This window comes from Diadema setosum, chromosome 11, assembly GCF_964275005.1.
Source record: "Diadema setosum chromosome 11, eeDiaSeto1, whole genome shotgun sequence".
Lineage (NCBI taxonomy): Eukaryota > Metazoa > Echinodermata > Echinoidea > Diadematoida > Diadematidae > Diadema > Diadema setosum.
This window is the reverse complement of record NC_092695.1, coordinates 20,736,985-20,762,973: the sequence shown is the minus strand read 5'-3', so window position 1 is coordinate 20,762,973 and position 25,989 is coordinate 20,736,985. Positions and strand designations below refer to the sequence as shown.

General features: G+C 39.0%; 1 protein-coding gene across 1 annotated transcript in view; it reads left to right on the top strand.

Moving 5' to 3' along the window:
• The first annotated feature begins 1,699 nt into the window (after positions 1-1,699).
• LOC140235347 (inositol polyphosphate-4-phosphatase type I A-like) overlaps positions 1,700-25,989 on the top strand; it is a 51,807-nt gene continuing 27,517 nt past the window's right edge. Inside the window, exons 1-5 of the mRNA XM_072315374.1 lie at positions 1,700-1,898; positions 11,709-11,861; positions 21,346-21,588; positions 22,745-22,980; positions 24,919-25,050. Coding sequence (XP_072171475.1) covers positions 1,700-1,898; positions 11,709-11,861; positions 21,346-21,588; positions 22,745-22,980; positions 24,919-25,050 — 963 coding nt within the window. The remainder of the gene's footprint in view (positions 1,899-11,708; positions 11,862-21,345; positions 21,589-22,744; positions 22,981-24,918; positions 25,051-25,989) is intronic.

Genomic DNA, 25,989 nt, shown 5'->3' with positions numbered 1-25,989 from the left:
CACTTTCTGTTTGCCCTGTACATAAAATTCCACAGAATTTCTCTTCGCCCTGTACATAAAATTCCACAGAATTTCTCTTCTTTTCATTATCAATGACAGAATATATATAAAATTTACTTGATGGGAAAAGAGAAATTTCATATTTTATAGTACAGAGGTTGGTTTTGATAAAGAATTTGCTCAAACTTTTACTGTCATGTTCCTCAGATTTTTCAGCTGATATTCACAAAACTAATTTTTAGGGTGGATTTCCCCTTTGACTCATTCCCTTCTAGGAAATGATTCCAAACTCCCATACTATTGTACACTTTCTATAGCACTTGACTGGTTTCTGTAGGAAATGCATTCATTTCAATCAGGACTGAACCTCGTCAAGATCTCAGATACAATTCTCACATAACTTTTTTTTTTTTCACTTTCTGCCTGTCCAGAGGGTGTTATTGTGAGATTTATTCAGAAAATTTCACTGTGTATCTGTTTTTTTTTAATAGGTTTCACTGTATGCACCAAATATTTTGTTAGGATTTTATTGATTCACGAGTTGGGTGCTATTCTTGAAATTTGACAACTTGCCAGAGTATTTACTCTGGTCCCAACTTGAATGCAATGTGCACACATACACATTCTTTACCTTCATTACTGTATTTCACAATTGCAAATGCAACCACTCGCAAACTTGTTGGGATTTGAAGTTCTGGTTCATGAAAAATTAGACACACTAAATATATGACATATACTGTACTCAGTAATGTCTCGTCTTCGTTACTATGGTGGATTTTATTCTTTTCCAAATTTGTACCCAACATTATGCCATTAGCACAGAATGTAATTGGGATATATGCTGGCACATTATAATGATCTAAACCCTATTTCTCATTTTCTGCAGGTTTCTCACAACAGAGGATTAGGACTGCAGGAAAAGCTACACCGCAAAAATCTGGCTGCTACATCTCCAGGAAAGGAAGAATACGCCTTCTTTTTTTTTTTTCAAAACAAATGCCACGTCCCTTGTCATACTTTTTCAAGACTGGAGATACCAAGTTTGTTAATAGCACATGAGGTGCAGAGTCATTTTTCATAACTGAATTTTTTTTTTTTTACTTGTATTTTTTCTATGATGGCATTTTTCTGGACATTGTTAGAAACCATGGCAACGACGTGCAGCTGAGAGTGCATCATCAGCCGTCTCTTGGATCACCCGTATTAAAGTGTTGTGTCCTCTGCAGACTGTTGATCCTCTCTGAGCCGCGACTTATTCTTTGCGAAAATGACGAGCAATGAAAGAAGAGAAAGAAATTCTTTACACTGACCATATCGCTATAAAAAGGAACTTTTGCCATTCGATCAAATTTTCATGCCACTGACGATAGAGCCACGTATCAGTAAGATGTGCTTTTCACAAGAAAATGCCTTTCAGTGCCCATAAGAGGACAGCAGCATTGGGGAGGTAAATGAAAGCGTTTTTGTTGTTGGCTGGTTGCAACCTGATGTTGTAATCTTCCGACACAGTGGCGGGAAGTAGATCTGTGAGAAGAGTGGCGAGAAGGGACTGGTATACTTTGCTGGACATTGTAGGAGTTTCTGGATGCTCGACGGTCCAACGATGATGACGCCGGTCGGATCGCAACGTTAAAAGGGGATATATTATACGGGGCACTGGTGCGAGGAGGGGTACACCCCCCTTGCGCACGCACGGCAGATGACGCATCCCGCCGACGAGCGCGCCTCTACCTGGAGCTACTTCAAGGGCGGCGGGATCCTGCACCTCGCGGCGCCGAGGATGCGGTTCAACCAGAAGGAGCTGGCAGCCATCGGCATGGAGCCGCCCAAATACTTCACCAAGGAGGGCCCCCTCTACATGAAGGTCGCTGTGGGCGGCTGGCGCAGGAAAGGTCTGGGTAATTGTTTCCTTTTGGCTTTTGACAGAGTTTAGAGCTGCACCTTGCTACTATCTTTTGATGCACTATTGCACCGTGGGAACAGAGGTTTTGTATAATCCTCCTTGTTCACTCCTTTCTCTTTCACTAATATAGCTGTACAAGTGGTTGCACACTCTTTTACAAGCTGACTTGTTGTTACCCCCGTCCCTCCCCATATTTCAAAGAAAAACAAACTCTGAACCAAATAAACAAACCAAACAGAGGTTTATGTACAAGTGTAGGTTAGCTAAAACGTAACAATTCATAAAATTGCTTCCTGATGTGGTTTTGTTGTCAGTGGTTTTACCAATGGTGAACTACATGAACAAATATGTGAATTTCCCTAATGCAGTACTGTGAACCACCAACCAGGAAATGATTGGGATGATAATATGTTCCCATGTGGTGTTGGCATAGTAACCACGGTGAATATATCTCATTACAAAGCTTGTGAAAGAGTGTAATATACAATGTACACCGTACCATACCGTAAAAGTGGATATTTTCGCATGACCAATTTTTTGCGTTCGGCGGGGTTAGAAGAGCTTCGCGCGTCTTTGATTCCACGGAATCAAGACACCAACTACAGGAACATATGGTAAGCAAAACTATTTGCGTGTTTTTATTTTTCGCGCTAGTTTCTGGTTGCGCGAAATGCGCGAAAATTTCGACACCGCAAAAATTTCCACTTTTACAGTATGTGCCTTGAAGAGGAAATCCACCCAAAGAGTAAATATACTGTGAAAGAAAGGAAAAAAAAAAATCCCAAGAGAACGTTCCAAAATTACCAAAATTGAATAAGAAATAAGGAAAATGTGACATTTTGAAATTTCACATTTCTTGACCAGTCCTTATGGATTTTCAAATGAGCAGGATTATGATGTTATACTCTCACAATTTTTCATTATATATATGCTATGATAAAATTCAGAAAAACCAGCTAATGCAGGTAAAGGCATACTCCCATACCAAACTATATCAGAGTTCACTATGTGTTCCTTTTGATTTTGGATAGTTTTATTAAACCCATTGAGGACAAGTGCCGAGTATACTCTGGCAAGTGTTTATGGGAAATGCATGTTGTAGCAAATCAAACCGTCCTCAACGGGTTAAGGCAAGTTTTCTATACATGCAGCTGAAATATGAGATTTTTGTCATTTTTGTATATGAAATAGATTTAAGAAATTGCAAAAACATGACATCAACATGCTTATTTGAATATTCATAATGACTGGTCAAGGAATGTTCTGAAAAATTTTGAAATTTCAGAATGTCATATCCAATTTTGATCATTTTTGCACTGTTCTGCAGGGATTTCTTTTCCTCTCTTTGGTATGAAATTGATAAAATTCTTGAGTGGATTTCTTGTTTAACCCGCTGAGGATGGGATGATTTTGCTACAACACGCATTTCCCCCGAGTATACCTGGAACTCATCCTCAACAGGTTAATGTCTGTTCACTGACTGTGGAAAGCTGGCCAACACCTTTTAGCAGAGCACAACAGGACTTTGCAGTCCCCAAGTTTCAATTTACTGCAAGAGCAACAAAAACTTTTATGACAGAAGGTAGCCTCTTCATATCTTTTCATTTACAATGTACTTCAGCTTCACTCATGTTCTTCCAACAACAAAGGGGAATACATCTATGCAGTGTATGTGGAGATATCTGCATGGTGCATTGGATAATTTTCCTTTTTTGTTTAGATGAGTGCTCTCATGCTGTACATTGTGGACAAAGTATTCTTGCATGAATAAAAAAAAAAAGAGGGGGATTATCCCATCATTTTTGGAGTGCGGTCATACTTGCAGTCTCTGTCTTTTAAAGGTACAGTGTATTTCCATACTGCCATTTTGCACTTGTCAATTTCACGAAAGTACAGCGCATAGTGCTGGTGGGGAAAAAAAAATCCCCATATCTGGCCAGTGGACAGACTTTCAACTTGTATGGGCTATAAAGGGGGGAGGGGGCATGAATGTCATTGACTCTTGAGTAAGATTACATTGTAAGTACAAAGTGTACATTGTACCATCCTGACAGAGAACCGTTAACCTTTTGATGTGTTTGAGTGTGTACGTGTGTGGGTGTATTGATATTCTAATTCATTTGCACACAAGTTCTTTACACTGTGGCAAATTATTGAATGTGAAGGATATCAGACACACTTCAAAAGACACAGAGATGACCAAAGTTTGAACAGATTGAATTCTACTGCCTCATGTGTCCAAATTCAAATGTAGGTGATTCCTAGGGTATTCCCCCAAATGTGTGAGCAATTGTTTGCTTTGTATACAAAATGTAGACAACCTAGAAGCAGACAAAGGAAAGAGACGAGATACTTGGAATCACTCACGCTGCAATACTGTAATTTTAGAAAAGGATTGCATTCACTTCCTTTTTTTAGATGTTTCAGAAGTGTTCCTCATCTGGAAAGGCAACGGAAATGCCATTATCCAATATGGAATCATTTGTCTGCCTTGATTTCTGACTATTCCCAGCTGTTCTGTAGCCTCAAACTTGGCAATATCTTTATTATAAAATGCAGTCATTCTGAATTGTAAGTGAGCCATGATAATAATCTGTGTCAGATACCATTGTATCAAAAATTTGGAAATGCTTCAAAAGCCATTCTTCATTCTTTGCAACACCTCCCAAAGAGTGTTCTAGTGCACAATTCAAAACCTACAAATGTATATTAGACACTTTGGGTATTTGCAATTCTTCCCTTGGCTGACATAAAATAAAGTGTGTGTGTGTGTGTGTGTGTGTGTGTGTGTGTGTGTGTTTGTATACAACATGTTTGTATACCAAATACAGGCAATTACCGGTAGTGACCCTGTTGATATCATGAAAGTGTGAAAAAGGTGCTGAACATTTTTCTGATTTGGCTGCACTTACAATTTCCAAGACTCCAAGCTTCCTGTGGACGTATGATTTTTTCCCACGTCGTTTCTCTCACCGCAAAACCTGCAAGTACCCCACAGACATTTGTAAACGTTGGTTGTAAGAAAGTCAGCAGGCTATAAAATTTAGACATGGTCAAGTGTGCAGTGATGTTATTTATTGAACACACTATTAAAATTTAAACATATTGTGACAAGTTAACAAGTTTTGACTTTCCAAATGATTGTAGATGTTGAATTCGGCTAGAAGGTGTTCCAGAGATATGAAACTTCTTTGTTATAGGCCTAGAAATTTTTGAACAGACATCATGCAGCAAAATCATCTGATCATTGCAGCTTTCTGTGCGCTCCCATGTCTGCCGCTTTTATTAGGTTACCATGGTTACAGGTCACATGTGATTTCTTAGACATGCCAGTGCTTCATGGGTGGTAGATTAAAAAAACAAAACAAACAACAACAAAAACAAACAAACAAACACAGGTCTCCTCCAGTGGTGCTAGGTATTGGGTGAAGGGTGGGGCAGGTCAGGATGAGGGAGGTCAGGTGAGAATGAGGGGTGGGGGTTAGGGTGGGGTTGGGACCCCTCTCCCAGGGTATAAAGGAGAGGGGCTCATCTGTCTATCTAAATGTAGCATGCTTTGCATCATGCTGTCCCCACCCCCATATCCTCCCCCCCCCCATCTCTGTCTCTCCATTTCCCTCAAATTTCCACCTTTTGCCCTCACTGCTATCGCTCGTGCACCATCTAACGAAGAGCCAAACATAATCCACCTGCACAGTGTAGACTCTAAAACCACAGCACTGAATGCTCGCCACTCTGTCTACACCTTAATCAACTCATTTATGCCGTAATATTATCTAACTCAATGTGACACTTTTGTGGGGAAACTCTGTTGAAAACAAAATGAAATAGTTCACCCTTGATGCAGAGAGCATCCAGGCTATTTTTGGTCAACCTACGAGGAAAATGGGGGTCCATCAATTCCGCACTTTTCCTGGTGGAATTGTGCAAATTTGAACTCTGACATAATGTTCCACCCACAGGTGTACAGAAATATCAGGGTTGCTGTGCAGTGCTACAATCTCACAATTTTTTTTTTTACAAGAGCTGCACCCAGAGGCTGTTCCACCCGCTGTACAGTGATGCGCCACATTTGTAGTATAAATGTGTTTCGGAAGGATGTGTGTGCCAAAGAAAACTAATCTTTTTTTTTTTCTCCCTGTCTCTGCGTATTCCACCCCCATCACGTGCGTAACACTTAAAAGTGTGTCTTGCTTTGGACCTTCCAGTCTGCTGGTAATCACGTGACATCTAGACATTATGGTGTGTTTTCAACAAAGTCTCAAAATCAGTCCGTACATCCCAAAATAACAAAATTGTGCTTTCCCTTAGACTATCAAAGAAATGGATTCCCATCTGTGCTCCATTTCATAAAAAGTTTCTGTGATAGCAACTCTTGCTGCAGTGCCAAGTGTCATGGTATGACAAAAATCCTACAGTTCTTTCTAATTGGCTGTTGCTACAAGAAGGTACTATATCTAGTGAGAATTGCTATCAAAACATCTTTAATGACATGAGACCCTGGAGAATCTTGTGATCAAAATGAGTCTTTAAACAATATCGGATGATCGCTGTAATGTTCTACACTTTCTCGAAATTATATCTAAACTTTAATGATGTCATTATACTGTTCTGACATCTCAAATTGTTGTTAAGTGTCCATCTAGCTCAGGTGGCACATATGGGATTAACCAGAAATATCAAACTTCATGAATATTGAGTTGCTTGTCGGATTTCCCTCAGACTTTTCCCCTTGAGTGTTTCACTAATCTTTCTGCATTTGTTGATCCCACCTGTATATTTGGGAAAACTTCCTACAGGTACATTTAGCTGTAAATCCAAATATCGGATTGGGATAGATGTTAAACACCCAGAGGACTTTCTGTAGAGATGCAAATTTGGAGTTTTATCAAAAAAACTTTTGGTGAATTTCAGATTGCTAGTGTGGCTGCATCCTTTTGTTATGGCTTAATGTTACATAGATGAATAATAATAAATTGTTGCAGGTTAAACACTTCTAGCAGGTCGCTTCTTATCTTGATATTATTAATAAAAGTGTGCCTCCCCCCCCCCCCTTTTCCTATTTCTTGCTCAATAGTCTTGACACTCGGCCAAGCATGTAGACGTACGTAGATCTGTAAGATTAGTCTGTAAGCATTCAATTGTGATCTAACCGACTTCTTTTTCGCCATTCATCCGGAGGAAATTTTCTGAATGTCAGTTCCTCGGATGTCCAAATTACCCTCGTCTAATTGTGTTAGAGAATAGAATCTGCTGATTTGGATCTAACTCCCCCGTCACCCCAGCATTTGTTAATTGATTAATCCACAACAGGGAAAGGGATCCCCGAAATTTCACTTGTAGGTCAGCCAAGTGGAACGGTATCGTCAGGCCGCATGGGCCTGAAGAATTTGCACGTTGTCCCAGTGTTGTCTCACAGGTCCGCAAAAAAAGAAGAAGACATTGACGGATACCATATGCTTAAATGGCCAATTAAGAAGTTGTGCAGTTTCCTTTTGTGGAATTTGTTCAGTTGCGTGTAGGTTCTGGATGCAGGTTGTAATCCAGATGTATCAGGAGGGCATTGACGAACTTGCTTCAAAAGCCCTATACCGTCCATGATCTGTAATCTGTGACAATAAAAATTACAATGTTCAATGTATGAGGTGTGTTTTGTTGTTGTTGTTGCAATTTCATCATCTTTTGTTATTCATACCTAATAAGGTTATTTCAAGGCACTGTCAGTCATCAAAACAAAACAAAACAAAACAAAAAAAAAAGTTTGTAGCTCTGTCAGTCAATTTTTGATAAAATTTTTGAAAAAAAAATCAGAATTAGTGTTACATACACAACAGCACTGTGTGTTTCTTCAGGTTTGACTTTTGTATTAGAATCAGCAAAATGTTCTGTGGAAATTCTGTCTTTTCTTGGAGTAGGGAAAGTCAATGTAGCCTTACAGCCTTAGATGAGAAAATGCACTCTTTTATGCACTAGCAGCTGATTTGATATTTTGCTTCATTGTATACATCAATCACTGTGCTGCTTACAACACAAGTTCTACTTGTATCTGTACAGTTATTTTAAAAGTAGTGTCAGCTGTGATTTTGCCAATGTGTACAGCCATCATCTATGTCATGTCTGCAAGCATTGCATTTATACATAATTGTCCTAAAAGACAGTGGCCCGAATTCACGAGGTGGTACAATCTTTGTCCATTGACGATGATTTAAACCATGGACAAAGAGTTTTGTATGGGGCACCAAGTGTCGCATGGCCTATTTCGTTATGAAATCAGTCATTTCGCCGACATAATAACCATTTTGTTAGCAAAATGATCATTTTGTCGATGAAATGTTATCATTTCTTGACGAAATGACTGATTTCGTAGCGAAATACAAAACTTAGGCCATGCAACACTTTGCACCTCATACAAAACTACTGTCTTTGTCCATGGTTTAAACCATGGACAAAGATTGTACCACCTTCGTGAATTCGGGCCAATGTGTGAATTAATGTTCATCATGCTCATAGAATGAAAGCATATTGTACGCTGCGAATTGATGATCATAACTTTCGTGTTTTCATTGTTTGCTTGTTTGTTGTTGTTTTTAATGTCTAACTCGTGCTCCCACTCCCAGCACCGCAAGGAATGGAAATCTACACAGGCATGTGACCGATCTCCCATGCTTATGTGTTTTGCTGTTGTTGATTTTTTGTTTGCACATCATTACATACATTGCATGCTTGTCAATGTCATCCTCCCTGCACCATGCAGTTGCTCCATTGATATCGTATGTTCACAAAGTACATGCTTATTTCATGCATAACTGTATGATATGTTTCCTTCTATTCCATCATGTACATGTATTTGTAAATTCCCACTCACCCCAGCCATAATGACTCTTCAAAAAGTGCATTGCTTTATGGAGTTGGACTTTCAATGTGTCATTTGAAAAGTATTCATTTGTAGCCTGATCAATTTTTAGTCATCTTTCCTTTTATTGTTCGACACTTTAATCACATTCCATTCCCTCTGTAGAGTGCTGGTATTCAATATAAAGTTCGGTGAAAGAATCGGTTTCATGATTTGCAATGTCATTGGTAATGGTACAGTATTGTATTGCACATATATTATGACTGTTATTATGGCAGTGCGACTTCCAGACTCGGTAAACATGGCAGTTTGATCGTATCGTTGGATCACACATGTTGGTGTAAAAACTTTTTGTGTGGAGTCAATCGTAGGTGGTGCACTGCCACAACACATAACAAAATGAATATGCACTGCATGCACTGCATTATAACAAAATGAATATGCACTACATAACAAAATGAATATGCACTACATTTCTGTGTCATTACCACAGTATGCAGCTTTAAAATATTCCTCGAATAACAAGTAGTGTACTTTTTGAAAGTCGAGTGAAAGACTAGTTTCTGGTTGTTATATTTGTTTATAAAATCCAATGATTCTGTTTGAACTTTTTTTTTTCAAATCTTTAGAGTAAAATTGAAAGGAAAAGAAAAGAAAAGAAAAGAAAAGAAGACTGTTATTCTTTTATTAATTGAGCCAGAAGTTGACAAGATGATATTTTGTTTTTCTTGGAAAGGAAAACGTGACATCGGAGACTTACCATTACCTTGCTGTCGTGTTTTGTGAAGATTGTGAGTGAATGTGAACATGACGCTGATTCTTTGGTATTACTGAAAATACATTACCGCCACATCCTACTACCAAATATTTTTGAAAGCAGCGCTGTTTCAACAATTTTTCTGGCATGTATATTGTTTGTGTGCCCTTTGTATTCATTTTTAAGTTGATTGGTACAGATAAAGGATGATTATTTGCTCAAAAGCAGCGAAACAAAAGCAATATATTCGTGAGTATTATGAAGGGATCTAATTAGTACTGAGTCTGTAGCGACAGATGTGGTGACATGAAAATACCAGTATTAAGTCATGTGACTTTGATTCTTTGAACATCTTAAAAACGGTAGTCTTGGAATATTCAGAGTATTATCACTTTCTTAACTCTCCTTACCGTATTTGTTTTGGAGATGAGATATTAGTATATTTGCCTTTGGAGTAGAGAGAAATTTATATTTCTCTTTTCTCATTAATATGAATATTAGAATATACTATTAAAGTCCTGATCAATATTTTATCACACAAATTATGCAAAAAAAGGGAAAAAGAAATCAGTTCAGGTCTTTTGTGTGCCACTCAAATGGAGGTTTAATCATATTGATGGTATTCAGTGCTGCTGTTACAATTTATGTTGGTAATGATAATGATTGATATGATCTGTGGAGTGCTTTAGGGGCAGATAAGAGAAGAGAAGGTGATTTTGAAGTGATGAAGTAAAAAAACAAACAAACAAACAAAGACATGAATAATCAAAAGGAGGCATATAAAGGAATCTAATAAAGAGCAATTTGTTAAAACTGAAGTTACAACTTTATAGTTTATTGTATTCCATAAGGCAAGACCAGCATGGGTAAAAGCTTGTGTTGCAAATTATGAAGTTTTTATTTCTGTTTTAGAATTTTCTTTTAATGAATGAATTTTACTTCTGTGTCTGTTTGAGCTTCATTTCATATTCATTGTGCCAAGCTCGGTAGAAACAGTTTTAGATTGAAGCATTTTGCTTAGCTTGCTGTGCATGACACATGTTGTTATTCCATGCTATATGTCAGTCATGCTACCTGCTAAAAATGTTTAAAGAAAAATGTCAGAAGCACTGCGCTAAACTTCATTGGTGTCACATTTTTCCACCATTTATGTCCTCAAAATTTCTGTTACTATATTCCCCATTGTATGACAGTGCTCATCATTAACTGTGCCGGATCCAAGCTTCTATCTAGGCACTTCAGTCACGAATGTTTTCCTTTCCAACCTTGGTGATGTGATGCATTTCTCAGAAATTAAGTGGCCAAATCCCATGAAAAACTATAAGCTGGATAGTGCATTAACACCATTTCACTATGTGAAATGCTTTTTACAAAAGCATGGACGTGCGGTATTAAAGTGATTTATCCAAACTTGCATCATCTCCATGTGTGTGACAAGAAGGCAAGAGGGGGATTTCCCAAACTTTGCTCGAGCACCTTGTTTGAGTCAAAGAGGCGTCTTGTTTACAGTAGTGCCTTGGCAAAACTTTGACAAGCTGCCTTCTTGCTTTCTTATCCACAGTAAAGAGTGACTCGACAAATTTCAGAAAGTCACGCTCATGCCTTTTCATCATAAATACTAAGAGCACCTTTGCTGAGATCCAACAAAGTCGCCTCCTTGCTGCACTCATAAGCTTCCATGGGTTTCTATGCAGAAAAGGTGATAGAGGGATTCTCTAGGCTACCACTTGTAGGCTTTAGGACAGGCTTATCAACTCTACATCTTTGTAACCAGGTGAATGTATGTTTGTGAGGATGTTGGGGCAAACTTTTAGATGGAAGCATGCTGACTTGAGGCAGTGAGAAGAATCGAGGAAAACACCATATGAGGTGATAATCTTGAATAGCTCCTTTTAGTTCTGATGTGTTAAACAGAAAAGTGGTGGTGAAGAATGAGGTGTGAAATGAAGGTCATGAGTGCCTGTTTTCAAGACTATGAGTTATTTCTTAAAAAACAAAACAAAACAAAATAAAAAGTATGCGATACTTTCTCATATCTTCTGTTCCTTATTGCCACAAACACAAAAACTACAATCTTTAACACACAGACTATGAATTCATCCATTCTAGAATGTCTTCAAAAAACAAAACTTCATACTAACTTTGTTATCTGCTTGTCCTCTTTGGGGAAAAAAAAATCAACTTCTCACTTTCAGACTACAGCGAGAGGTGGTGCCGTCTCCGTGGCAACCTGCTGTTCTTCTTCAAGGACCGCAATCTGCTGCCAGAGCCTCAGGGTGTGATAGTACTAGAGCAGTGCTTCATCAAGGAGGAGTATGGGGAGGTCAAGCCACACGCTTTCCTCATCGGTGAGTTCTGGGTCTAGTTTAAAGGGATCGTATAGTTTTGGTTAAAGGGGATGGCTAGTACCTGATCAGTGGGAATCAGTGGGAATGCTGGGGATGATTGTTCCAATCCTTGTGGATTCATTTAAGAGTACATTATATCTATTGTTGTGTGAAAATTATTTGCTTCAGAGTGGTCTCATATTCAAGTAATGTGCAGTTCAATGTTTCCAAGTTAGCATGCCTGTATAGTGTCGGGGCAATCGTTAACAGCCCGTTAACGATCGCGTATATGTGCGTGCGCGTACGCGTTCATCCAATTCTTTTAATTTTTCACAAAATGCTCCAAATGGTCTGAAACGTGTGCAAAAAAAATTTGAGCTCGATTGGAGCATGTAAATATTTCAACGCGCGCATACGCGCACGTTTTAAGAGTAGATATGATTTTTGAGAATATGAGTAGAATGCGCTTGACTTGAAATATATGTGACGTAAATTTCATTGAAAAATTCCATTCCATTAATGAGATATGAATGAGAATGTGTTTTCATATAATGACGTCATAGTGACATCATGGTCGACTGATCACTATGATTTTAATAGATCTGTCGTCTTTGGGACATGATACATATATGGTATAGGCAGAGGACTTTCTGAGCTAACCTCTGCACAACTTTTGTCCAGAAATAAAGAAAGAATCCATACAGATACAATAGGTGATCCGAGAGGATACTCGGATCACCTAATTCAGAGTTTATTTGGTGAAAATTGGTTCTGAAATGGCTGAGATACCAAAAAACAGAGCGATCCGAATAAAAGGTGGGACCCACCTTTTATTACAATGGCTTTGTTTTACTTCGTTTTTGGATGTGTCAGCCATTCCAAAACTGACTTTCTTTAAATAAACATTGAATTTCTCTTAGAATGGTATATGATCTGTACTAGTTTATACGTAGTTTTATTGGTATTTCACAAAAAAGTTAAAAGCCCAATCCCCACCTCAACCAATACTATACCATCCCTTTAAAACCTAGACTACATCTTGTCATGCAGCAAAGTTGTGCAGGTCTTGCATTGAAATGCATGAAGTAAAATGCATACACACACTCACATGTGCACATAGTGCACACATGCATTACACAACAAATGATACTTTAATATCAGGATGAAAAACAAAGTAGGTTTCGTATTGAGTGTATAATTACCTCCGCCAGTGGAGGAGGTAATGTTTTCGTTACCGTTGGTTTGTTGGTTTGCTTGTTAGTTTGTTTGTTTGTCCGTGTGCAAAATAACTCAAAAAGTAGTGAACAGATTTGAATGAAACTTACAGGAAAGGTTGAGAATGAAACAAGTAACAAATGATCAAATATTAGTAGTGATATGATAATTTTTTTGGGAATTTATGAAGGATTTTTTATATTTTGACAGGTAGGGTCAATGAACTTGGGAGTTCAAGCTGCGCAGTTTTGAGGTTTTCAAACGCGCACTAAAGTGTGTGCTTTAGTTTCTGCCAGTTTCTGCTAGGGCGAGGCATGGCGCACAGCTGAGGGTTTATGATGTAACAAAGGCTTCTATATTGGGAAATCTGGCGATTTTCAGCATGTATACCTATAGGTGGAAATCACTGGTCTCTGTGGAAGAGCCCAAGGAACTTTTCTCCAGTGGTGGAGAGGAGAAAAATCTCTTTGGGAAGAGCAAAATCATTGGTGGAAAGTAGCTGCTTGGTGGAGGTCTGCGCTCTCAGAGTGCTTTTCTAGTTATCAATAATAGAATTTTATTTCATTGTATGTTGTATACTCTTAGCTGCGGGTAGGAGGCTCTGCTCAAAATTTCAGTGGCAGCAGTTTGTAACCAGAAAACATTTCATGTTTTTGCCATTAAAAAAAAAGTCACATGTTTTGTCATTACTTGCCAAATCAAACTAGTTATTATGGAACTGGCACTCCATGCTCCTTTGTTTTTGTTTTGGTTTTTTTTTTCAAAACATTTTCTGCCAGCATAGTCTATAGTCAATATGATATGTATTAACCCATAAAATATTTTTAGATTTAATATATATACTTAATGTGGAAGTAAAAATATTCATGTGCATTTCCATGCTGTACAGCTACTGTGGCTTTTGGCATGTGAGTTTGTAATCTTGTTTTGTGCATGTATTTGATTACCATTTATTAGTGGAAAAATGAGCAAAGAAAATGGGATTCCACATACAATTGTATCTGATATAGAAAGGATTATCCTGTGGGTGTTGCAATGTTTGTAGTTAGTTAAAGATTTGTCCAAATTAGCATTTCATTGATGTAATTACAATGATTTCATTGTGCACAAAGCCACAAATTAAAAGTCCATTTGGCATACCATCACAAAGTACCTCATTAGATCATCACAGTAAAGATTCATGTACCCTATCAGTTCAATGTTCAAGGGAATTCTGTTCATTGGTTCATCATCAGATGGGTAAAACAGCCTTTTCTCAAATCTTTCATACGAGTTGGAGCTGGGATACCTCCCTCAATATTTTAAAAAGTACACAACTAGTTCCAGTGCCAGGTTTGATATTTTGAAAATTGATAAAGAGAGTTTTCATTATCAAAATTCAAGTATGACCACCACCACCAAAAAAAAAAAGGCAACCCCAAACATAGTCTATCTCAATTTATGAACACCAGCCATTGATAGTAAAATTTTATTGTATATCCATTCAGCTATACTCCAGATGTCAACTATGCACACCACAAGTAGCCATTGGTAGTTGATTGTGGAGTTTTGATTGATGTCCATCACAATCTGCGCCACTGTTGAAATCATGGTCTGAATTGTGGAGTGACCATGGTGTTTGTATCAGATCGTAAGGTTAGTCGTTTCATTCGCATTGATCGTAGACAATTTTGGAACCGTCCAAAACTTTCCTACAGTCAACGCGATTTCCAGGACTGACCGCAAGATCCTATATGATCATCACGATAACTCCATTATTCAGACCACAATTTTGATCGTTGCGCAAATTGTGATACAAATAAACAAAACGTACACATTGTACATGATCAGCTACTAATCACCTGATCGTAGTGGATTGCCGGATCGCACGACAGTGGGAATGAGGCATTTAGTTTCGCATTGCCTCTCTCTGACTGAAAGGATGATTAATTCCTGCCCTCATCTGCCTATAATGCACATGTACATGGATTTTGTTACGCTGTACAGCATGTTTGGAAGTCATGCCAGTTCTTTGCCTATCCTGCTCTCTCTGGCCATTTTAGCTTAAAGGACAAGTTCACTTTCATAGACATGTGGGTTTAGTGAATGCAGCAATATTAGTAGAACACATCAGTGAGAGTTTGAGGAAAATCAGACAATCCATTCAAAAGTTATGAATTTTTGAAGTTTCTGCTGAGTCACCACTGGATGAGAAGACCACTATGGCTTGTGATGTCACATGAGTACAACGATATAAAGAAAGAATAAAGAAAATTCAACATATTTCCATTTTTCTTGCCTAACGAAAGAACACTCGACTTCTCTCTTTCAGAAGGCAGGGGGAATAATATTACCCTTAACACCTACGTCAGTAACAAGTTGAAGAAATGTGAACTTTATTCAAAAAGTAAAGTTTTGTGAAATTCTCTTTTTATTTTCCTCATATCGTTGTATGCATGTGACATCATACACTGTAGTAGTCTTCTCATCCAGCAGTAACTGCGCAGATACTTCAAAAATTCATAACTTTTGAACAGATTGTCCCATTTTCCTCAGACTTTCACTGATGTGTTCTACTATATTGCTGCATTCTCTCAATCCTTATGTATATGAAGGTGGACTTGTCCTTTAATGTGGATTTCATGTACCTCATGTACATAGTGTGTGGATGTTGCGTGTGTGTGTGAATGTTTTCGTTTATCTTGAAAGTAAACCACCACTATTGCTATGGTAACAAATCTTGGGAGAAAATTGTTTGTAGTCTATGGGTAGATTTTTATGTTTCTACATGTATGTGCTTACTTAATTTTTTCCAGCCATTTATACTCAGGATGTTGTTAAGGAGATAAGCTATTGTTGTGGATAAAGGGGTTATCAGTTGTGCAATGTCTTTGCTGCTATGCATGACATCTACAAAATTGTATGTCTTTGTACATATGTAGTCTGAAGTGGAGTTATGGTATAGGTAGTTAAAAAAGGGGGTGGAGAGTTTTAGATGGTGGAGTTTAATTCAAGTGTCTGATGATTTTAACATAGATACTTGACTGTGTTTACCAGTATATATGTGTGTGAGTATTTTTTTTTTTTTTTTGGATATCTTTAAAACCATATTTACCTACACTGTAGATTGTTTAATACCCTCATGAAGGATTGCTTTCCCACAACCTTTCCCTTTTTTTTTTTTTTTTGTATTGAGGGAGAAAGCTTTGCTTCAGTTTGTTTTGCTGTATATCATTTTTCGTGGCTTTTCAAGTTCTGCATGAATGTAATATATTGAGCAATCTATTTTACTGTATTTTACTTTCTAAGAGGGTTGATGCACTTTAAAGTTCTGTCTAAAGATGAGTCCTGCCCCTGCTGTTCATTATATTAATAATTTTTCTTTTAGCAATAAGCACATGTACATGTGTACTTAACAATATAGTTGATTTACCGGTATGCACTGATACAGCAATGCACCTGACTCATTACATAACCCATTTAATCATCTTCATGACTTTTCTTATTTCGGAAGCCCCCACCCCACAGTTATGGCTGATACAAGTAACAGTGTTTTGAAACCGAATAGGTCTAGGTCTATAACCTCCTTTTAGCTCTTAAAGTTCTATATCAAGAATTTTATGTGTAGGGATGAGGGCAGTTCCCTCTCTTCTGGGGTTTCCTGGAACGGCATCCCCGAAAATGCAAGATTCTCCAAATATGCCGTGGGCCTGTTGTCGTTGCTGTTTTTTTTTGCTGTTTTTTTGCTGTTTTTTTTTTTTTTTTTTTGTAATGCAGGAAATGACGTCAGAAAAAAATATGTGAATAATACCCGCTAAGTGAACATTGGTGGTGGGGTGGCAGCCAATGAAACAGCCCCCTGTATGTTACTCATGGTACGCAGGATGTGGCATGACTGCAGATTATTTTTAGTGCAACAGTCTGGTATCGGTACTTATAATACCATTTGCTGGTGATTGCTATGGGAGACTGCTGCTCCTGCTCTCTCTGAATAGGAAATTAGCAAGTCGCACAAATACTGAAGGATATTCTGCAAATGTGGGAACTTTCTGAAGATAAATGTTATTTAAAGTGTTTTTGATTGCTAAGATGTAAGTATGGATGATTCTTGTTTCTTTTTTTAAATGCTGTTTTTAGAAAAAAAAAAAAAAAAAGGTCTTTGTGTCATATTTCGTGATAGTGACTGTTGGCCTAAGTTTGACCTCTGTTAAGCCATAAATGTATGTTGTATATATTGCACTGTAAGAGCCAATTTGATATTCTGTAACGTAGAAATTTTTGCATCAGTAATTTTGTTGTTTTTGGTGGGGTTTTTTTTTTGCACTCGGGTAATATTAGTTTTGTTTGTTGTTAATTCTGCACTATCAAAGAGATGAAATACTTCATATTACAAGCAAAAATATTCACACACCTTTATGACTCTGTTTACAGTGCGGGGCTGGGCCGAGCCGTGGCCGAGCCGCGGCCGAGCCCAGCCTCAATTGCGAGGCCGAGTCCTGCAATTTTGTCCGTTTACACTGCCAGGCTCGGCCGTGCTTTTGATTCAAACCTTTCAATATTTTGTCGTAGTGGTGCTCTGCTTGTAAACAAATGCAATTTGGTATACATGTAGCCTGGTTTTCAGACCCTTTGCCAACTGGATTCCGTGGCGACGAAGTCACCATTTGGGCAAAGGCCTTTGCTGAAGGAAAAATCCTTTGCAGGACAATTAATTCGACATTGAGGGGGTTAAAATTGTGAATAGTGAAATAGTACGGGCAGAGGGTCTGGAAGCCAGACTTAAATTGGCCGCGCATTTGGCCAAGTTTGCATTTACACCAAGAAGAGGCCGGGCTCGGCCGCGGCCAAGACCACCTCCAGAGCGTTGCCAAATGTGCGGCCAATTTTGGCCTCGCATTTGGCCTTTTGCGCGTTTACACTGAAATAAAGGAGGGCTCGGCCGCGGCCGAGCCTCGCACTGTAAACGGGGTCTATTTTTCCAGCTAGTTTCATGCTGTGCAAAATGTGTGAAAATTTCCACACTGCATAAATTTCCACTTTATCCATAGTCAAAACAAACGCAAAACAGTAAAAATTGTCAGCGTAGATTCATAATGTTACTAGTGTGGTTGTAATCATGTGTGGCAATAGTTCAATGAATTCACAACACTTTGAACTGTCTCCCCTTTCATGGTTATACCCACGAGACACACTGAGCAGGGCTCGGAGCGGTAGCCCGGCATCACCTAGAAACCAAAACTGAATGTCGAGACGACCATAACCTCCCAACTTATGCAACCGTTTGAGTGTCTCCTTGTGAAACCAAACTTTATAGACCAGTCTGAAGTGTAGTCGGAAAAAAGGATACAAATCTCGAATGAATCCCCTTTACGACGAACGCTTGTAATTTCCAATTTCATTCTTGGATGGCTGGCACGTTGTGTGTGGGACTCCGAAGCTTGCCAAGATGTTATAATTCTTGGCTGCCTTCCTTTTTGTGCTCCAAAGCCATTCAGGTTGACAGCGAATCAAATCCATAAATCAAAATGTGTCATCTGACTGTGCCGCGTTTGCTCTAGCTACCCTTTAACCCGTTGAGGACGAGTCCCGAGTATACTCGGGCAGGTGTCTATGGGAAATACGTGTTGTAGCAAAATCAGTCCGTCCTCAACGGGTTAATATCACCTGAGTGTCATTATTAGTTTTATGATGGCAAGGAATATCAATGCCCAGTATTGATGAAATGTTATCTTCCGGCCAAACAGAGCTGCTCTCATGTGGTGATCCACCTTCAGGAGTTCTGTAGCAAGCTAGCAAGACTTTCAGGGTGTTCAGACGAAAAACAATTTATACTAGAACAGTACAGCTATGCCAAAACAGTATAGCTATACAACGAATTTATACGTCTGAACGCTGACTAACGGAACGACAAATAACGAAACAACGTACCTATGTGAAATGACGGTCAGAGCATCGTTTCGAGCTAGAACTTGATAACGAATCAGCATTCCATCATGTTTATTAAATGCGTCTGAACATATGGCGACCATAGAACAGAATAACTGGGCGGGGCTTGGGGGAGCGCGCACGAAAGGTGACCCTATACCTGTCACTCATGACCATAACAGCTTGTGCAGTGAGAAACTGCACATCTATACAACGTTTTCCAGAACGGTCGAGAATAGCATCTGAATGGTCTGTCAGCTGTACGGTGATTCTTTACAATAGCATGTCGTTTCTTTATCAAGTTTTGGTATAAACTGGCTTGCGTCTGAACAGGGGGATAATCTTCGAAGGATCCGTCTGATTGAACCAGCCAGGAACAACAGCTGAATCTAGAGATGAACTTAGATTGGCATTATCTAGACCCTTTTCAATATACTCAATGCATGAATCGATTTTATCGATACCTCCAGAACATGGCAGATCACTATGCATAATCGTGGGTCTGTGCAACACTGCTCCTGAAATCTGCTTGAATGGCAGTGAAGGACAGCAGTATTTTATGAAGCCTCCAAACTTTCACGAGTAGTGTATTTTATGCAATTATGGATACTCTATGTATGTGTGGCTTATTTATTCTTTTAAGAGAGTGTCCTGGTGTCTTGCTTGGAAATAGTGAATACCAAGATGTACATGCTTGTATGTAGGTGGTGATCTATATATTTGAGGAAATGAGGAATCAAGAAAAAACTGGCTCAGAGTCAAAAGGAAGATGGAAAAGTGGCACTGACCACATGAAGTGTGTGTGGATAGGTTACCATATCAAAATAGCTCTTTGTTTGATGATGACTGACATTTCATACGTGCCAACTGCTTAGACTTTGTTTTTCACCTGTATGATTGAAGACGCAAGGCATGACGTCTTGATTGATGAGTATGTTTGTGTGGGGAAAACACTTGCTAGGCCCTCGTGAAAGGTTTTGGCCCATGTTCAAACTGATGTGACACGTATAAAGTGTGCATATATCTTCTCATAATCACTGTTTTTTAAATTGAACAGAATTTTCTTCTGAAACTAATGATGTCATTCTCCGGCCACAACCTCCACGAGGCTATCCAGTAATATTTGATATTTTTTTCTTGATGCAAGGGATAGAAATAAATTGGGAAAACGTACATTGTACAATGTATCTTTGTACAGAAAGGATTAAAGACCAATCCTTAGCCAGTAGTAAAGCTCACTGAACTGCATCCAACTGCAAATGAAGGGCCATAAACCTAATGGCAGATAATTATAGTGATTATGTGAAAAAAAAATATGGATGCATCCCAGTTGGCTGTCCCTGCTCCAGTTTTAGCCATTTTATCGCTTTTCTTACAAATTCCTGCTGTATACTCGTACAAATTTTCTAGGATGGGAGGAAATTCATGTCATTCAATATCCTCCATTTTCAGGAAATGTGTATGTGTAGTTTGGTTAGCTGCTTCTGTGAAAACAAGTAAGAGGATACGGTGTTTGTATGTGCAGTTCGTGCTGTTGGTTTGTAACATAGATTGCTGTTTTTAATCAGATTGAATACACTAGGTGTAATCAGTAAAAAATATGTCTAATTTAATTTCACTCATTTTTTTTGCATGTTATTCAAACAAACATGAAAATGTTAATTTTTAGCTCACATGAGTGGAATGGCTCAAGTATTAAAAGCTATTGGGATCATCCAGTCATGTGTCGTATGGTGTCATTGTTGCAGTATGCACCACATATAAACTTTAATACACATTTTAATCTCCTCCTTGAGAACTGGTGGCTGGATTTTGACCCAAACCTGGCAGGAATCATCAATGGGGAGATAGTTTATGCAAATGGTGACCCCAGGGCAGACCCCAAATACTCATGGACCACTTTTTTTTTTCACTGTTGCTGCAAATCTCCACAATAACATTAGAATCCCACGAAGCTACACGTATAAAGCATTCAAACTCATTGCATCACTTTTAGAGCAGTGTTGCTATCCAGTACATGTACAGTGTATAGTACAATGCCAACTTTGATACACTTGTGAAAACAGCTGATTTCAATCGCTGAAATATTGGATGGAATTTCAACCAGTGGGGTAAATCATTTGTCGATCTCTCTCAATGACTGCAGAGGATATCCTTGTTTTACAAGACAATCTTGAAAACGTTCCCCTCGTAGAGGCCACATATTGTAATTGTACCTGTCCTCGACCTGTTAGATATATGACCCTATCTTATACAGTATTTTCTATATTCCATCCAGTGCTATTTGATATGATATAGATGATATAAACATTGCCATGAGGTAGGCCCCTGAATGGTAAAACATCGCTGAATACTGAATCTCATCTCATCTGTTTTATTATCGCAGAATTTGTAGGAGAGGAGCATAACCAGTACTTTGCCGCACACTCCACCGAGCTCCGCGACGAGTGGGTGGCGGCCCTGCGCCAGGCCAGCTACGAGATGCTGCGGTCGCAGCTGCAGAAGCTGCGCATCCAGATCCTGGCCCGGACGGGTCGAGACCCAGTCAGCGAGGGCCAGCCAGGGGTCATTGACCCCGGCGACCTCTCAGAGGGCACGCAGAACGACCCTGTCCTCGAGATGTCCATCTGTGAGTAGCTAGCTGGCGCTAGAGTGATGCCGTTATATTTTTAGTAGTCCTTCGTGGAAAGTGTTGATAGTACCACCGTTTCTCTTCCATGTCTTCTACTTAGTGTCACTTCAGTCATTATTGCTACATATGCTTGATTTTAGTTTTCATTTCATGTGGTTATTTAAGTTACAGTACCTTGCTCCCTGTGTGTAGCCAACCAATGATACTGCCATTATTTCTAACACCAGCGCAAGGATAAAATTGTCATTTTTACCAGTGCATGGTACAGAATATCGGGGGGGGGGGGGGGGGGGGGGGGGGGGTGAAGGGATTGAAAAACCTGTTAGACAAATGCTTGTAAACTGACCAGTACATTGTGTTTCATTGGGCGAGGATTTCCTGAGCTTTTCGCTGGTATAGTATTGGTGGAGGTGAAGATTGGGCTTTTAAATTTTTGCAAGATATCAAGAAATCCCTTATGATATAGTACAGAGCATACCATTCTAAGAGGAATTCAAAGTTTATTTCATGAAAATCGGTTTTGGAATGGCTGAGACATCAAAAAACAAAGTAAAACAAAGCGATCATAATAAAAGAGGGGTCCAACCTTTTATTAGAATTGCTCTGTTTTGGATATCTCAGCCATTTCACGGCCAATTTTTATCAAATAAACATTGAATTCCTCTTGGAATTACATGCTCTTTCACATTTCATAGGAGTTTTCCTCATTATCTCACCAAAAAATGTTAGAAACTTGAAGTTAGGGTTCAATCAAAACTATACGATCCCTTTGTATTCAAGCACGTGATTGTAGTAGGTGTAAATTACCTCATTTCTGTCTTTGATGTTCCTTTTTTTTTGATCCAATGTCTCTAGCACATGTACTTGTAACAAGTATCGTTGCGTGCATAGGATTTTCAAAGAACAAAACTGCTATCAGACAAGTGTATGCATTTTATGATGACACATATTAAAACCATGCCTCCTTGAGCTGCATGGATGCTATTGTAAGAAGAGGCTTACAACAGTTACTGTAATTAGTCATGGCTGGGTGGAGTACCTGTATGACAGGATTATGGTGCCCATTAGAAGTATAATGTCTATCACTATTGTCACTGTTCCACTGGGTAAAGTCTTGGCATATACAATTGTATACTGCTCTTTCATTCTGCAGCTTGTAATAATGTACCCCTTAAGCCCACTGGGGAAGAGCCGAGCGTGTTCGTGGCCATCAACTGCATGACCCCGCCCGAGACCCGGTGGCTGAACTGCGGCCAGACGGAGATCATCGACAACCAGTGCAATCCGTTCTTCGTCTCCACCGTCGTGTTCGAGACCAGCCGCAACATCGCCGTCATCACGCGGCTCCGGGCCACCATCTATTCCGTGGAGGACAGAACAAACCCATCGGTGAGTCTTGAGTCAAGGCTAACCAGCCTGGTGCTGAGTGCGAAGAGTGAATTGTTTTTGCAATGCATTCAGTGAGTGAATTTTCTGCTGGAGGCGAGTTGATCCAGTGGAGTGCATGCTACACTTTTTAGTCAGAGAGTCTAGGGTTCAAGCCCTGTAACTTGAGCCAGATATGTAGCCCACAATGCTCTTGTCAACCCAGTCATTAAAATTATTAAACAACATTTCCTGTCCCCCCCCCCCCCGAAAAAAAAAAAAGATAAATAAAAATGAAGATAAAAATCTGAGCTCCATGATGCTACAGATTGTACACACTACCAGAGTATCTAATGATAGGCTATGACATACAATTTGTAGGCTTGAAATCAAGTGCTGAATGCTTAAAAAAAAAAGTGAATATCTGTGAGCGACTGATTGACCATACTCATTATTCCCAGAGGGAGTAGTGTTAGAATGAACCACTCAGTAAACTTTGTTTTTTTGGTGTGTGTGTGTGTGTGTGTGTGTGTGTGTGTGTGCAATGTTCATAGATCTATTGATACAGCAATAACACAATTCTGTCAGAAAACTTTGGTGTGTTGAAGGGTTTTCATTCATGCGTTTGGACATCTTGTGATGTGCTGCCATGATGTTCTAATATTACAAGTGATGATAAAATGATGTGTATGCAAGGTTGTGGATCTGTGAATGTGGGTGAGGACTTTAAAATGCTACAAGTGGAAGATGTGTTAAATCATCTATTGTGATGTGGTCTGTAGCAACTTTCAAACGTGCAGCTGCACAGATATTGCAACGAGCGTACAGATTGTAGGGATCTTTTACTTCGTTTCGTCTTTTTTCTTTTTTTTTGAAACAAGGCAATACATTACTAAATGTCATAAAGGTAACACTGTAACATCTTTTAATGTGAAAGTTCTTGTGTAATTTTATTTAGTAACAGTTAGTATGAGAGGAACTGACTAAAGTTTACTGTACATCCATGCATTAATCTGTATGCTGACAAAATTTCAAGTATTAGTGGAAAAGTGAGCAAAGAAAAAGGGATTCCATCGGGATTCGAACCCGAGACCTCCGGATTGCTAGACCGGTGCTCTACCGACTGAGCTATAGAAAGCCCTAGTGCAGTGTTCGTCCCAGAAACCCTTAATTCTCAATGCTCGGGTGGTCACTTTTTTTTGCTCACTTTTCCACTAATAATTTATATTCTTTCTGGTCAGTTTATTCTGTCTTTATTTGTTTCAAAATTTCAAGTAGTCAGAAAGAGCTCTTCAAACACAATGCATACTTGAGGGCACCAAAATGGAAAATGGTGTTTATAGGACTAGTACTTTTTTTCCCCTGAAATTTTCCCCTGAAATTTGGTTGTCAGAACTTTACACCTCTAAGCAATATTGCGTGTAGAATTTGTTCGCATACGCTGCTATTATTGTATATTTGTTTGCATGTAATGTTTAGAAGTGAAACTCAGTAATGTGATATCATGTCTTCTTTGGTGAATTTGAGGAGAAAAACAGACCGAGGCTTCAATTGACAGTCGTTCTCATCTTTCGCAGCTAGTCGCACACTAGTTGCACTTGTATGCAATACATGTTTTCCCTACACGTTTGCACTTGAACCACAGAGTATATATTGCAATCATTTTTATCCATTTCCCCTCTTTTGATGTTTTCTTTTGTTCATGCTCATGCATTACCTGCTGTGCTCATTTAAAAAAAAAAATGCAATCAAACTGAATTCTTTTCTCTGCCTTTCTCGCATCTATACACTCTCATGAACAATAACAACAACAAAAATCATTGGAAATGTTAATTTGCTGCCATCCAGTCGTGCAATCATCATACATATTTCAACTCCTCCTCCCCCTCCTCCTCCTTCTCATCCTCCTCCTCCTCCTCCGCCGCCACATTCTCGACACCGTCGCGTACGCTCCGCCATCAGCATTGCCCAATAGGTCACGCCATTTGCTCCTTCAAGGAGATCATCGCCGCCCCCGGCAACAAGCTGGTCCTCAACATCATCGGCGCGGACGACAAGCCGTGCGGCGGCACCATCAGTCTTCTGCTCTGGGAGGTAGAGTAGCTGTTCCTCTCTTCTAACTCGCCGGGGCAGAAATGGGTTTGGTGTATCAAAGACCACTGCACTCACACCACATGAGAGATAGGGGGTTCAGTTCACTCATTCAAAGTAACAGTTCATTAATCCGAAGGTTCATAAATCAAAAAAAGTAAATAAGGTGTGTTGTTTTGAAGGTTTATTATTCTGAAAATGAAAATGAGGTGCGTATTTGTATGAAACTTCAGAAAATGAAATGAGGTTCATTCATCTGAACATGAAAACATGGTGCGTACTAGCAAAACTTTTTTTTTGATAAACAAACTTTCAGAATAATGAACCTTACATCATATCCGGATCAATGAACCTTTAAAATAATGAACCCTATTCAATTTTTTTAATTACAAACTTTCAAAATAACAAACCTGGGAGTAATGCCACGAATTTCAGATTAACGAACCCTATTTCATTTTTGTATCAACGAATGTCTAGGCCTCTACTTTGTGTGTTTCGGAACGAACCTTCGGATTAACAAACCTTATTTCATTTTTGGTTTAACAAACCTTCAAAGTAACTAACATCACCCCTCATTTGCAGTCAAGGTGTAGAGGGCAGTTAGGACCAAAGCGGGCAGGGCTCATGGTAGCTTTAGATGTAGCAACGGGTTACCTAGTTCTGTCAGCACATTTTCCCAACCACTTCCTGATCATGTGTGCATTAACCTACATTAACTTGTCATGAATTGTCATCCTACTTTTCAAGTGGGTGCTGCAGTGTGAAATGCAGAAGAAAGGGACTTTTTAATGAAGATCTTTGCAGTGTATTAGCTTACCGGTACCTTCTAACTTTTCCGAATTTATAGGGGTATTCCCCTTAATAGTTTTGCAAAAAAGAAGAAGGTTTGTCAAATACTGTATTCCTATTTTCATGACCATTTGTTGATAGGAAAGTGTGGAA